At 45.5% G+C, this 15,862-nt stretch overlaps 1 protein-coding gene across 2 annotated transcripts in view; it reads left to right on the plus strand.

The window, feature by feature from the left end:
- RBM33 (RNA binding motif protein 33) overlaps nt 1-15,150 on the plus strand; it is a 141,873-nt gene extending 126,723 nt beyond the window's left edge. For both annotated transcript variants that reach the window (XM_011973081.1, XM_011973082.1), the window contains exons 16-18: nt 151-342; nt 8,224-8,312; nt 8,659-15,150. In XM_011973081.1, coding sequence (XP_011828471.1) covers nt 151-342; nt 8,224-8,312; nt 8,659-8,707 — 330 coding nt within the window. In that variant the 3' untranslated portion in view covers nt 8,708-15,150. The remainder of the gene's footprint in view (nt 1-150; nt 343-8,223; nt 8,313-8,658) is intronic.
- Nucleotides 15,151-15,862: the final 712 nt, after the last annotated feature.

Raw genomic sequence — 15,862 nt, forward strand, 5'->3', positions numbered from 1 at the left:
AAAAAAAAAAAAAAAAGAACACTACAGAAAATCCTGTAGCTCATGGTATATTTTAATGGATTCTAAGTTATTTGTTCACTTTTATATCTTAGTGACTATGGAAGAAGCTTAAGCTTGAAACTCTGAATATATTTTCTTTGTTATCACCAGGCCATCATGCACGGACGAGGAGGTCGAGGAGTGGTCGGTCCCATGGGCCGGGGGCGCCTGATGCCAAACAAGCAGAACCTGCGGGTGGTGGAGTGCAAGCCCCAGCCCTGTGTGGTGTCTGTGGAGGGGCTGTCGTCGTCCACCACAGATGCCCAGCTGAAGAGCCTGCTGATGTCAGTGGGACCCATTCAGGTAGCCGCCTAGGGGTGGCATCTGTGCCACGGGTGGTTGTGTCCCAAGACAGTCATTTCGTGCTTTCAAACACAGTACGCATTGTGTTGGCTACTTCATATTAAAATAATACTTGGGAAATAAGACAAATACCTGTTTTGCATACTTAATATCAGAACATTTGCCTCAAATGTCTATTTTGAAATTTTCAGGTTCTTAGTTAAAAATTTTAAGAAATACTCCAACTGAACAGATTATCCTTTGAGATCCTCATATTGTCATAGAAAGTTCACACTTGCACACATACATACAAAATTTTTTGTTCTATCAAATGACTTGTTTTATTTGTAATGACATTACATTTTAAATTATTTAGCCTTCTTTTCCTTGCTTTCCAGAAATAGCTTCACGTGCTAAATAGCTGTGACTTGGTTTAGATTTTACAAGTATGACAGTATCTTGGACTGTATCTTCATCTCTTAAAGTTGGCTAATTCTAATGCTGAAACATGCCTGCTGAGCTGGCTGCAAATGAGATGCATGGAAGGGAACACAATTCCAGGTCCGTTGGAAACAGGGTTTTCCACGGAAACTCCTGGTCTCTGTAGGCCCAGAGCCCTGTAGCTGACCCAGCGAAGAAGCCACCTGCTTGTTGAGTCGGATTTCTGGCCTTTCCTGTCAGTTGTCGCCTGCGGTGCCCATTGTTGCCATTGCCATGCGCCCTGCGTCCCGTGGCGGGATCTGGTGTGTCTGAGGGCAGAGCACTTTGGAAATAAGACATTTTTGGATGCACAGAGTACATGCCAGAGTTCTGAGGAGTCCAAAATGCTTAGTCTAAAGTGTTTCTTTCAAGAATCTCTTCCAGCCTCTAGCTTCTTGGGTGAATTTGGAAACATGTTCACACTAGGGTTGATACGAGTAATTAATGTACATGTTTTAGATCTCCATCTGCTGTTGACAGTTCCTAAAAATGAGTAGATGAAAGCCCTTCCAGAAACATACATATTACTTGGGTTTAATTACTACCATCTTCATTATTGGATTCCTGGGGAGATAGGTTTCATTCTTATTGGTGTGTAGTAATGGAAAGTTAACCCAAAGCCTTTGCTTCTGTTTGTGATAGAGCGGGCTCACTAGTGGTGCAGTTAGGAATACTTTATCAGCTATTAGAGGCGTACAGTTTATGTTCAAGGATATTTCAAAACAATTGATCATAATCTGGATTAATTTGCAGAAGCACAGTAGACACTAGAGCATTTTAGATGCATTGAAATGTGGTTATCCTAATCTGAGATTGTCAAAATAAATGGCAGTGGAGAATTCTGGTCCAATAACTGTGTAGCAGTGAGTCCAGACGAAAAAACCCCGAGCCTAGTCTTGTTGTGAGCCACAGACCAGTGTGCTTGGCAAGACCTCACGTGTGTGGCCCAGTGTCCTGCTGGTCCTCCTGTCTTTGGGGCGTTCTGCACTTCCCTGTGAGTGGAAGGGTTGCACTGTTGTTTTCATATGTCACCTGCTGCTTTTGTGGACTTTGCTTCATCGTGTGTAGTCTTGATCATTTTCTTGAATATTTTTGAGTCTGATCGAGTTGTCAAGATCCATACCTGAACAGCAAGTACCGTTTGCTTCTCAGAGCATTGAGTGAGGCTCAGAGCCTACGTTGTGAGAATGTGCTTGGAACCATTGCCAAACCAGCTAACTTCTGTCTTGTCTTTTAAATTGAATTTTGCATTTTGTACTGTGGATTTGTATAGATCTCTTAAATGGCCTTTTTTTCCTTGCATTTGCTTCCATTTCCTTTGAGTGCTGGGATTACAGGCATGAGCCACAAATATTTTTTATCCTGAATGTTTTGGAATAGTGTCGAGTCTCTGTCTCTTTGGGATATGGCACCACCTAGTGTTCACTGGTGTAATGCCAGGTGGTGTCTATACCAGGAGGACCTGTATTCATTCCTTTGGGCCTTTTAGTTGTAGAAAATTCTAGTAACTGCACGTTATTTTTTGTTTCTGTTTTTGGAGATGGAGGCCTGCTCTGTTGCCCAGGCTAGAATGCAGTGGTGTGATCTCAGCTCACTGCAACCTCCGCCTCCCGGGTTCAAGCGATTCTCCTGCCTCAGCCTCCTGAGTAGCTGGGACTACAGACACGTGCCACCACGCCCGGCTAATTTTTTTGTATTTTTAGTAGAGTTGGGGTTTCACTATGTTAGCCAGGATGGCCTCGATCTCCTGACTTCATGATCCACCCGCCTCGGCCTCCGAAAGTGCTGGGATTACAGGCGTGAGCCACCACGCCCGGCTGTAACTGCATGTTAACTGTACTTTTAAACCCATGGAATCTGAGAACTTTTCTCAGTGTAGCAGTGATGTGGTACCCAGTTTTGTTGTCAGATTAGTGTTTTACTTCCTTAAACTACATTAATAAGCCTCTCTAGAAAGTCCATTTCAAAGACGTTTATCTATAGACTCAAAGAGTGAGGAAGAATGAGAAGATTTTATAGAAATATCATAACCAGAAAAGATGGTCTTCCAAAAAGTTTCGAACTGTAACCATGTTTCAGAAATTGTAACTTGATAAGAACTTGATTCCTCGAAGACTAGATACTTTTTTTTCTGTCTACTCATAAACCACATATGAACTCTTCCGTTCTTCCTGGGTTCATCTGGAAGGAAGTGAAAGAAGCAAGAAACTGTCATCTGTGTTAAAGCAGCGGGAAGAAGGGGAGTGGGTGCGCGGCCTCCCAGGCTGGGCCGCGGTGACCAACTTCTCCCGAGTCAGCTGTGCTCCCAAGGCCAGGGGGGCTGTCATCCCCCAGAGTCTGCTGGGGAGAGCCCTCAGAGATGCAGTGCAGGAGCCTCTGCGTGACGCTGCCAATTTGGGGAAAGGCATAGAAACGTAGAAGAGGTACTGCTCAGAGAAGAATCTGCCCTTTGCAGAGTGGATCTCAGCCCAACATGGAGGCCCTGTGAACTAGCGGGAGGTGAGATCATCTTGGCGTCTGACTGATTATGCTTCTGCTTCGAAGGTAAAGTGGATCGCCAGGAAGACAGCCCCTTTACATCTGGTTCTGACTGCAGGAAGGCCTGGTTGTTGAAGTAGAAAATGTTGGAATCTTGAGTGAGCAGTTGAGTCGTTTTGAAGTTTGGACAATTGAGAAAGAAAACACTAAGAAGTGTCAGATACGGATTCCAGAAAAGCCCACGTCACAGGCTTAAAGAACAGATGCGTGTGGGCACATGATGGGAAGCCACAACGGAAAAGCTGGTTAACTGGAGGCTCTCCCACAGGGTTCTGAGAACATGGTGGTTAATCATTCCAAGAGGAGGAGGAGGATTGAGGAGACCTGTGTGAGAACACAGAGCTTGTCTGCGCTTTAGAGGATAAGCATGTGTAAGCTTGAGAGGATAAGACGGGGAAGACGGGACAACCAGGGATGAAAAGGGAAGAGGAGAGGTCAGGAGATGTTTTAAAATTATACCAGAGCAAAAGGAGCAATGCGCTAGGGCACCCGTAGTGATCACATGGATGTGCAAGAGAGCCCAAACGTTGACATTCTGGGGAAGTGCCAGAATTGGTGTCCAGGAAGACCCAGCATGTTACATGATAATAGATGAGAACATGAAATGGGGCAGAAAACTTGGTGTGGGCTGGAGCTGCCCAGAGCACTGGTGTGAATCTTTCTTTACCACTCAGCCCACCACTGGAATCGTGTGCAGGCTTCAGGCGCCCTATTTCCACAGGAGGTTGGTCGCACAGTGACCTGTGTATAGAGGAGAGCCCCATGGACCAGTCCTGCACACTGTTCCACACAGAAATGCTTAGCAGGCACTGAGGGCTCTGCAGGCGCTCTGTGCCCTTCCTGCCAGGGAGTGCCTCCCCCACCACCTCTAGTGTCTGTTCTAGGGTGGGGCTCAAGAATATACATCTCTCATGATTTATAAATTGGGCTTATTTTAAGCAGCTTGACTTGTGTTTAAAAGCAGCTGATACATATTTTTCCTTTAAATGATTCCTTAAGGTGCTAGAATTGTTGGCCAGAGGGAGAAAAAGAGCTTGGTTTTTAGGATTGCAGAATCAGTTGTACTCCTGTAACATCTTAGTTATCTTTATACATGCATGCACACACACAACCACAGCTGTGCACAGACATGTACACAACCACAGCTATACGCAGAGTCTTCCTGAAAAGAGGAGGAACTTTTCATGGGGAAAAGAGGCTAGGGTTCTGAACATCATGGAAGCTTTTCAATGCCAGGTGGCGTGGCCGTTGATTCGATCATACGGTTCTGGATGGAATTGCTGGGTACGGATGCAGGAAGGTACCAGCTGAAGTGTATTCTTTTGACTTGCATTTGCTACTTATTTATAGTAGCCCTGTGAGCTTTCCTCAGAAGTTGTCTGAAGATGTCTCTGAAAAATGAAAAGCCAATCAGGGTGAGAACTGGTGTGCCCGCCTTTCCCCTCTCTCTGCCAGTATGTTATGTGGGGGCTGGGGGTGAAGAAGGAGGTTCTTACATAGGTCAGTATGTAGACTTGAGGCAAATTCTAACTTTTGGTTTGTTCTGGGTGAAGAAAAGTTTTAACTCTATGGTAGTGTGTTGCTGAGTTGTGTAGACGTGTATGTTTTCACAATGAAAGCTGGCGACCATGTCTTCAAGCTTTCACTGGAAAGTTTCTTTTCCTCTGCTCCTGATAAATTGTGAATACTTGTCATTTTGGTAGGTCAAAAATGGTTGAATATTGACAATTTCTATAGTTTAATTTTGTATCTAGAAAACGGTTTATTTCTGAAAGGAGGTACAAAAATGTAAATAGGGTAGACAGGAAGCCAGTTTTAGGACAGCACGCTTGTTAATTGTGTCGAGTGTCTGAAAACCAAGTCATTCCTCTGATTGAAGAATCTCACTGGAAGTTAATGCTTTCTTGACGGATAGCTCCTCAATCAAATCGAGGTTTTTAAACTACATAGATTACAAGTAAAACCTGATACTAAATATTGTACGATTGGCAGCCTGATGCCCTAATTTCACATTGTGAAATTGCCCAAAGGAAGTCACCACATACATCTAGAAGTGTTATTTCCAAAAAAGAAGAGCATATTTTCTTTTTTCTTTATTTTTATTGTTTTTTGAAGACAGAGTCTCACTCTGTCACCCAGACTGGAGGGCAGTGGTATGATCCTGTGATCATGATTGACTGCAACCTCTATCTCCTGGGCTCAAGGGATCCTTCCTGCCTCAGCCTCCTGAGTACCTAGGACTAGAGGTGCACACCACTGTGCCTGGCTAATTAAAAAAAATTTTTTTTTATAGAGACAGGATCTCGCTTGAGTATAGTATTTCCAAAATCCAGATTCTATCTGTGAATTACAGAATATTGATCATTGTTTTGTGATATATGAAATTAGTTTTCCTTATCCATTCCTAATGAAGGAATTTTTATATTTTTAGACAAGATAAGTTTAGAGAAGGTCCATTGTTGTAGTTCTCACAGTAAGCTCTGCCACAGTATTGGCAGCTGTTGTGTGAAACTGTTTCAGTCATTTTTGGGCATTGCTTAAACCCCCCAGGATCCTGGAGCACTGAGCATGCTAGCACTGTTGCCGGAAGAACGGAGAGAACCCCAAAGGCACGGCTGCAGCAGCTCTAACCTAGGTTAGGGTTGGGGTTAGGGGTCAGGTTTGGGTTACGTTAGGGTTAGGGTTAGGCTGGGATGGACAAGTGACCCTCACAACACAGCCCTTTACCTGGGAACAGAACCGACGCATTTTCTCTCTGGAAGTTGCTCTGTTGTTTCAGTGACTGAATGTCATTCACAGGCTAATACACAAAAGGGGTGCATGCTGAAATATGAGTCTGGCAGATTGGCAGAGAAAACAGGTCTCTGTCAAGAAATACAGGCGGAATTTCAAAGTCCAGAAAGCCATATTGCAAGCCATATTGCTGAGAATGTATCCAGGAGACTACGTTATAGGGCTTTACTTTTCCTGTTAATGACAAGTAAAACTATCAAGAAATTTCTTTTGTATTCATTTTTTATTTCCGAAAGAAGGGAGAAAGTCTGATATTTTACTGAACTTGTTTCAGAAAAAAGACCAATTCCGTGGCTGCCTCGTGGGCTGCCTCATTGCTGGCCTGTCTCAGTGATGTCCCCAGACCAGTGCTGCTGTTTCTGGGGTAGCCTGCATGTAGGCCTTCTTGATGTCCTTGAATTTGGAGACTTGGACCTTTGTGTTTCTGTGTAAACACTGTGGCAGAAGCCCTGGAGGACACCTTTCTCGGAGCGTTGGAGTGTTCCTTTAGCGCTCCGCTGGTCTTGTTTACTGATGGACGTTCTACAGGTATTAAAATGGAGAGCAGCTATTTCATATACAGTGTAACTTTTTAAACACTTTCCAAGTCATTGATGTTTTTAGCTGTTTGCTTCCCTTGTAGCTCTTTGACATGCTTTAAAATGAAATGGCCACATGTGCCTCAGTATTTTCAAGGGATCCTATGCTGGTATTTTCTCTAGCTATTCTGTTTCACTGAACAGAAACTCAGACACAGCAAATAATTTCTGGCCACCAAAAGTGCCTGTTGAGTGCAGTCCTTCAGGACAGTGTTGGCTGATGCCCATGTCAGGAGCTGCCCAGCGACCCCTGCTCTTAGAAGAGTCGGGCAGTGGGTGCGGTGGCTCACGCCTGTAATCCCAACACTTTGGGAGGCCAAGGCAGAGGCGGATCATGAGGTCAGAAGTTTGAGATCAGCCTGGCCAACATAGTGAAACCTGGTCTCTACTAAAAATACAAAAAATTAGCTGGGCGTAGTGGCGGGTGCCTATAATCCCAGCTACTTGGGAGGCTGAGGCAGCAGAATCGCTTGAACCCAGGCGGCGGAGGTTGCAGTGAGCCAAGATCGTGCCACTGCACTCCAGCCTGGGCAACAGTGCGAGACAAAGAGTCAGGGGCTCCTGTGCGCGCTGCAAACAGCAGGCACTAAGTTGACTGTGTCCTGAAGTAATTGGGAAGAACTAGACTCTGGAGCTCTGAGTTGCCTGAGAGTTCACAGAACGCCACCTAACAGATCCGCAGATCGCTGTGCTCTCCTCTTGCCAGCCCCTCCCAGCCCTAGATCCTGAATCAGGTTTAAGAAGGCAGAAAGCAGCTCCCCCTCTTCCTCAGGCAGCAGATTTGAGGACTAGATGTAAGTTATGCTTTTCAGATACTTCCTTTGTAAATCTTCACTGGATTCATCATTTCTTTCAGCCAATCTTCATAAATTCATTTCTTTTTCACTGGCATTGTTTTAGGCCAGTGGGTGGCGACTTCATTTCAGATACCACCATCTAAGACTGGTTTTCACAAACTCTAAAGTACACAATGTGATCACGTTATGCTGATGGCTGCCCAGGGCACCACTGCCCTCACCGTCACTCAGCCGGATGCGCAAGATGGTAGACTAGGGGCCATCGCCTACTGTGGACTGTGGGGCCCCCATACTAAACAGCTTCCTCTGGTGTGATGAGTCCTGTTCTTAAAAAGATTTGTGGGGGCCCCTATTAAAAATCACCTGATAAGAAGGTGTGAGAAGAGGAGATGTCTCCATCCAAGGGGTACCTGCTACCAGGTCTCACAGAGCAGGTTGGGGCAGCTGATGTGGCCAGATGATGGGAGGTCCTAACACTAGACTTGAAAGACGTAACTGTTGCTCTTGGTAATGATTTAGTAAAGCACTGTTTTGGAATAGATTATCTGGATAAGTAAGAAAAATTGCCAGGGAGATAGAAAGGAAAATCAATTAGTTTGTTCCAAGTGTCCGCCTGGACTCATTTTGTGTTAAAGCTAATAATGTTTAAATATATATATTCATATTTTTTATTGTCATTTACAACTGACATTAAAGTGTTTGTTTTCTTCCTCTAGAGTTTACAGATGCTTCCTCAGCAACGGAAAGCCATAGCTAAGTTCAAGGAGCCAGCCCACGCATTAGCATTTCAGCAGAAATTCCACAGGTGACCAGTGTGTTCTGTGCTTGTGGTGATGAGGGGGCAGGAGCAAGGGCCTCCTTCCTGTGCCCTCCCATCCATCATGGTAGCAAGCGTGTGTCCCCACCTGTTCCTATAGAAGGACACCAGGGCACAAAGTGCAGACAGTTAATCCTGTCACGAGGCGTGCGTCCTTTTGTCTGGTGGAGAATTGCCCCTTGTGTTTTAATAGATCTTCCCAGGCAATCTGCCTTTTTATATGATGGGTTTTTATTAAACAGGACCCACCAGGCTCCTTTAGTTTCCTCCCACCTTGGTAGATTGATTGCTGATGTGCAGAGTTAATGTCGATCGTTTCTTTACATTTTCACAGGCATATGATAGATTTGTCCCACATAAATGTGGCCCTGATCGTGGAGTGATTCCTAACAAGAGAGCCTGACCTTAGGCTGTACACACACTGTGGAATTTCTTCAAGGGAGCTGCCGGCCGGCGCAGAACCCCCAGGAGCACAGGCCTCTCCGAGCCGCAGTCCTGCGTAACTGTTGTCCAGAGCGCCAGCCAGCCCCGGGCCTGATCCCAGAGGAGCTGAACTGACAGAACACAGCAGGCTGGAGTTGGTGTTAGATTGCTTCACGTTCTGTTGTCACCACCAAGAACTCCAAGTTTTTCGTTTTGTTTTGTTTTCAAAGTGCTTACAATGCATGTAGACATTGTTGTTTGTGATCTGACTCTATGATCGATCACAGTGACTTAGATTCAGGAAAGAACATTAACGTCACAGGTTCTAAGTAGTTTTCACAGCAAAGAATATTTGATAATGGTTGCACTTATCTTCAGTGCAGGTTAGAGGAGTCTTCTCAACCGAGCTTAACTCGAGTTGTCTTCTCAGCCCTCAGAAGGCTCTTGTGAAAAATGTAGATTAAAATTTGGGTGATGATTGATTGACCTTTGCATACCCTGGAAAGCCAGGGTGTGAGTGGGGTGGTTGGGAATGGTGCCAATTGAACAGCAGATTCTGCTTCTTGTCACTATTTCAAAAGTGTCAACTCTGCGTTCCTAGTTTCGATGAACTCCCCATTCATTTTTAACACACTTCCCAGATAAGGCAGCATGTTGGACAGGCACACAGCATGGCCCTCGGCTAGAGCAAGGGTCTGTGATGGCCTCACCTGGCAGCCCTCTGGCCTGGTTCCCACCACATGAGGTGGTGGAACGGCCTGAAGGTGGAACAGACCTGTCTGGTTTTTTCCTTTTTAAATGCAGCAAGGTGGCCTGTTTGTCACTGGCTCCGTGATAGATGACATTCCTTGGGAATTTGGTGGCCCTTGCTTCAGTCACCTCTGTTTTTCTGCAGGCTGTTCCAGCAGGGCTGCCCTGTCCATCAGCGGGTGTTCACTTTGGCCTGCCGTTCCCTGTGGGACGTGGGGCGAGGGTGGCTTTCTTCCAGGGACAACATGACCCCAAATGAGGCGAGTCTGTGTCATCGTGGAAACCGCTTTTCGTAATTGTGGGTAGGTTCCTGTAGGTGAGACGTACTTTCTGTAAAGCTGCTGTAGTGGAATTCATTCTGGGCAAACACTGAAAAAAGTGCCTTACTGTATTTCTGCTTACGAAAGAGTTTCACTATTTTGGATATATTCTAAAGTGGACCTGAGCTATTTGAGCAAATAATGCTAGGGCATACTCAGACATTTTAGCTACCTTTTATACCTACGATTTCATGTCACATTTATTAATAGAATTAAGGGAAATAGAAGCCCATTCTTTCCTACTGCCGCTGGAGGGGGCATGGCGCTAGGGCCGTCAGCCTCCTAGAAGGAAGGGACTAAGGAGACGGTCACAGACTTGCGTCATCTCATTTCCACAGTTGACGTTTTATATTACTTTCTCAGATTAAGTTACCAAAACAAGCTGAAGAGCTGAAGCAGGTCTTCCAGACCCTGCGATCCTTCTGTAGCGGTGATTCTAAAGTGGCGTTGGCTGTGTGCTTGAGAGTAACACTGCACGCTGCAGGGGCTGTTGCAGCAGTCCGTCCCAGGAAGCCACAGCGCTTGTAGGATCTGCTAGGACCCTGCAGCTGTGCTGCTGCCACCTCTGCTCCAGAGTGTCCCAGCCAACCCTCAGAAGATGGGATTGTCAGTCAGCCCTGCCTCACCATGCCTGCAGGAGGCTGTCCAGGCAGCAGGTCCGTGTGCCCATCAGCGGGTTCCCACGGCTGTCACTGCCCACTCATTTCCACAGCTAGATACGGATGTGTTGATATATTTGGTCTGGTTTATTTGGCTTCAGTGCACAGCTGCGTTGGGGTGGTGACTTTGGTAGCCCTTGAGCTCTAATTAAGAGAGATCCAAACCACTCGGTACCCACTGGGCAGTGGGAAGGCCTACCGACTTCCTTTATCATTGAGGGCTTTCTGATGAGATGAAATGAGTTTCATGACTTTTTTTTTTTAAACACTTTTTGAAATAGTCTGAGTGTGCTGTTTAAAACCAGAAATCTGCATGTGGTCGCTGAAAAGTAGGCATTGAAACAGACTTTTTTGTAGTCAGTGTTAGTAAAACGGATCCTGTTTGGCCTCATTGTGAAGATAGACTTCATGGCCACTGGAAGGTCTGTTTCGGTGTCACCTGAGTGTGACACAGGCACTGGGGTGTGCATGTTTCTCTAACTGTCCACACATGCACATAGGCAGACTTTCTCATAGAATATTCTTGAAAGGTCATTGGCAAAGTGATGCGGGCCTGCCTTAAAGCACTGATTAAAACAGCCCAACACAGTCCGACCTCTCAGTACCCACAACCGTCGAAAATGGATTCTTAGTACCAGACAATCCCAGTAATGAAGGTTGAGTTTCCTCGAAGGAAACTACAGAAAAGGAAAGAAGCAGAATTAGAAAGGAGTGGTACTTACATGTTTGGTGTGCTGCTCACGTAAAGTCAGCCCACACCAGCCAAACCCTCGTGGAAGATCTGCTGCAACCATTATCTTTGTTCTTGATTCATCATGCATTTAAAATGAGATGCAAGAGCATTTAGCATACAATGTAAATATGGACCTTTTAAAATTAAAATATTATTGGATTGGAAGTGCTTTCAACTCAGCCACATCTTAGCTATTAGTTTCTTCGTGTTGTCTTATCAAAGTTTAATGGATACAGTTCCACAGTTGTTGATGTGTTTGTGTGTATATTCGATTTTTATAAAGATGGTAGTAAGTCAATACATTTATCCTGATCTGTGTATTATTTGTTCACAAATTCAAGAAGCTTAAAGGCCATAAATATCAGTATATCTCGTAAGGTAAACCAGTAGCTGATTATGTGGAGCCAAGTTACTTCTTTTCTTTTTGCGTTATCTCGTTTTGATTTTGTGCTGTAATAGAAGTTCACTTAGCTGCTTACTTTAAGATAACCTTGCATTACCACTGGTCTGGCCACGTTTGTTAAATCCTTATACTGATATTCTTCTAAAGAGTAAATCTCATTTTTCCAGACAAATTTTGAGGGGTTTCTCTGCTTTCTGGACAGGCAGCAGCCTCCGTAGGCACCCACACCCCGCCTTGCTGGAGGAGATGGGATGGGCGGGAGGTGGCTTCACCGTGACTATTTTTATTATGGGTCATTCTTAGCATGATTTGTAAAGGTCTCAGACAAACAGTTGTTGAAGCTTGCTTCTGTGGCATTTCTGAATTGTGGCAGAGCTTAGATCCTGCACCCAGGGCTCTGTTTTTCAAACAGCACCTTGCTCAGTTCTGTGAACAGAAGGCCTTGTTACTGAAGGAGGTGGAAGAGGAGTTTAGGGTGAAGAGGAGGAAGGGATGGACAGACCCAGGTGAGGAGAGGCCTGGCGATGGGGGAAGCTGTCATCTCAGTGTTAATAATCAACTTGCTTCTAACACACTGGCTCATCAGGGGAGGTCATCCAGGCCGGTCAAGTTGAGAGCCCTTGGGCCAGGGCGCTTGGTGGTACAGGGGCGTCCACTGGATGGCCTGGAGGAGTAGGGGAGGGGAGCGTCTTCACTGGGTGGTGACCAGCTGGGACAGAACAGGTAGGGCAGGTGAAGGACACCCAAGGCCCTGGAGCCTTTGTCCTGGGATGGGTTTTAAGAACTCATCACTTTTGTTTTCTTTTGGCTTTTGTTTTTTTTGTTTTGTTCTGTTTGTTTTGTTTTGTATTTCTTTGTTATTTCATTGGGAAGGTAAGCGGAATGTGCTCATAGACCATCAGATGACGCTTGTCGGAGGCAGGTCCTAGTCACGTAATTGCACAGGACAAGGAGGTCAACGTGTGTGATGGCAGCGTGCTGTGCCGGCACATCGTGGAGTCCTAGAAAGTCTTTAGTGCCTGCGGCTGTCCCCTCCTCTGCTCTCTCCCTGGAGAGGACTGCCAGCTCTCAAGGAGAACGCTTCCGGTGCGGTGTCTGCGGCGCCCGTCGTGGGTGACTTCAGGCTTCCCGCTTTTGTGTTGCTCTTCCTGGGATTCATTTTTTTATTGCCCTTCTTCCCTACTTGTAGGCCCAGCTCTGGCTTCACATAATCGCTTTTAGACCCAGTTTGGCTTCCCTTCATTAAGCTATGACCCTCCACCCCATTTTTTTTTTATTTTTTTTTATTTTTGGGGGAGGGAGGGAAAGGGGTGGGTGAGAGAAAACTTGAAAGGTATCATTGGTTCTTCAAAAAATTATAGGTGACGATTATACCAGGGAATTGACTGATAGGAGTGGGTGCAGGACAGGAAAGGATCCGAGACACCCCACTACCACCACTCGGAAAGCCCCGAGTCCAGATCGACTAGGGAAAGGCTTAGACACTTTAGTGTATTTAAAGAGCATTTCAGTTAACATTTTCAACTATTTTTAAAGTTTGTGAATGGAGGTTATTTTGGACATTCTTAAATATGAATTCTCCAAAGGCATTTAGCCTTGACTTAATATTGAATCCTAAGGATTTTATGTAAGGTTTTTTTGCAACCTGTTTAATTTTTTTATATGCCTAACTTCTGAGGTGCATAAGCCCGTGGTTTGTGTACTGGAACCAAAGTGGAACTCACTGATTCATATTGGATCCCCAGGTATACCTCCTGCTGGTAGCATATGGCTGGAAAAGGCCGTTTGCCTCACACATTGTAACCTGCCTTGGCTAGCAAATGCTTTAAATGTCTCAACTCTCTCTTTTCTGTGTCATGAAATCTTTAAGATTGGCGGACGGAACAGGTATTTTAGTGAGACATTTCTTGAGTACTTGCTTTTTCCTTTTACTTCTAACCAACTAAAAGATAAGGAGGTCCTCATGTTGGTATTTTGCTTGGTTTTATTTTACTGATTTTAAAAGGTATGTAGAAAAATGTAGGCCTTTAAAAAGAAACAGCATGTAGTTCATTTTAACATGCTCCATAGAGTGGATAGGCAGACAGGTACTATGGTAATGTATTCTGTATTTAATAATTTAATATACTCTAGAAAGTAGACCTCATGCATTCTTTCAGCATGATTTTCTTTTAAACTACTTTTCATTTTAAGGGCACCCGTAGCAGAAGCTGATTTTTCAAGGACTATTTAAGTTGTATGCATTCTGTAGTGTTTTCTTAGGTGTGTAACATTTTTAATAACATGCATGCACAGAACACAGTGGTGCCCTGAACCAAAGGAGCAAAAAAAGCCATCACTCATTTCTATAATCGAGCTTTGCTTTCCACAGGCGTGGGATCCAGGATGGTGTCCTCTATGAGGACTTCAACTCTTGGGCTTTAATTCCACTGTTTAATTTTCAGGTACCACAACGACACAGCACAGAGTGTGACCTTTTTCATGTCTGAGCTGATTCTGTTTGCTGGACGTGTCGTCTTCTTACTACTGTTCATTTAGTAATGGGATCACCTGGCCATGCCATGCTCTGGGCTCTCTCTCTCTGTCCATTTCTATTGTGCTTTCCTGGCGAAATCATCTACCATTCTTAACACTGGTAGCTCCTGTCCCATTCCGAGACTCACTCTCTCAGACTTTCCCATCTCCCTCGCTTTCCATGCTCCTCTCCTCTGCCTCCTGGCTCCACACTGGGTGAGGGCTGTTTTCCTGCCACTCTGCTCCACCTCAGCCTTGAGAACTCCACGTGGGCTGGGAGGGAAGGTGCTGACCTTTCTCACACTGTGTTTACAATTCCATCACCTCTCAACCTTTGCTTTGACAGGTCTTCACTCACGATTTATTCCCCCAGGTCTTTGATTGGAGAGAGTAACTTTTTAATTCCGTTGTTTTGCAGTTTGGCTCTATAGGAGTGAGTGGCGATTCAGATGCCAGCGTCCCGCAGTATGCGGTTCGTGCCCTTAACCACCCGCTTCTTTGTTTCCCGCCCCTCTGCTTTCGCAGGAGCTCTTGTGCTTGAGTTCAGTGTTAGTGGTAGCGTGGCTCACTCCACTTGGAGGTGGCGGCCGTCTGACCGTGTGTTACCGCTTTGCCGACGGGGCCTCCCAGCCCTGATGCGTGTACACTCTGCGGGCTGCACGCGGGGTGGCTCTGGTTGGGGGCGAAGCTGTGTTGACTGGGAGAGCGTTGGAAATTCAGACATCGAGAGATGACGGGAGTGCGTTTCTCTGGGTTTGATCTCCACCCCGTTTTCTCCCAGACACCGCACTTAACTTGTGGGAATGCCGTTGCCTGTTCTACCCCTTTGTTCACTTTGCGTTAACTGCTGTGGTAACTTTTTCAGGATCTGTGTGAAGAATGGTAATGACATAGTTGACATAATGACAAAGAAAATGTACTGTCGTGTGTTTCATTTGTGTGATTTCATACCAAAAAATGTGTTTGAACTATATTGTGTGTAATTTGGAAGTCATGTTAATAAAACCTTGCAGTTTCCACTCTGGTTCCGTAGCCTTCATTTTATCTCAGCGCTCAGGTCAGGCCACAGCTCATCTTACCCGTGTGCCCAAGACATTACTTCCACACCTCTGTAAGGGGCCAGGCTCGGGGGCTGCCCTCGCGCTCCCCAGATTGACTGCTGGGTTGCAGCCCGTGGCTTTCACGCAGCCCTCTCGTTAGTGGGCCTCGAAGGTCAAGGGCAACTGCCGCCTCCTTGCCTGCATTCTGGGTGTTGCATGACTCTGAACTGACCAGGCAGACGGCATCGAAGTATGCTGCTTTTGGTTGGGGATGGAGGAGTTAGTCTTTTTAATTTTTTAAAGCATTACAGATAATTTTTACAAGTCTTCAGAAGAGACTTGTATTCCAGCATGACAATAAAAGACTGAAGATGGGAAGCTCAGTCTCCCGTGATACCGTTCTTCCACGGTGGCGTGTTCTTGCCATGTGCAGGCCTCGCTGGAGGTGCTGATCACAGTGCATATACCATCATGCATATTTTTCATTTCACGTATCCCACGCGTTTTTCATGTTGTTAGAAGTTGCTCATAATTGATGATCTATTTTGAAAATGAAGTCTTTAAAAAGAAGGCAGCTCTGTTTCCAGAAACTGCTGTTAAAGGAAACAAGAAGATGTTCCCATCACACCCCCCGCTCTGCCCTGTGATGGGCCTGTTTCCCCTCTCACCCGGATGCTGGTGTTGGTGTCTGTGCTG

Source organism: Mandrillus leucophaeus, unplaced genomic scaffold, assembly GCF_000951045.1.
Source record: "Mandrillus leucophaeus isolate KB7577 unplaced genomic scaffold, Mleu.le_1.0 Scaffold134, whole genome shotgun sequence".
NCBI lineage: Eukaryota > Metazoa > Chordata > Mammalia > Primates > Cercopithecidae > Mandrillus > Mandrillus leucophaeus.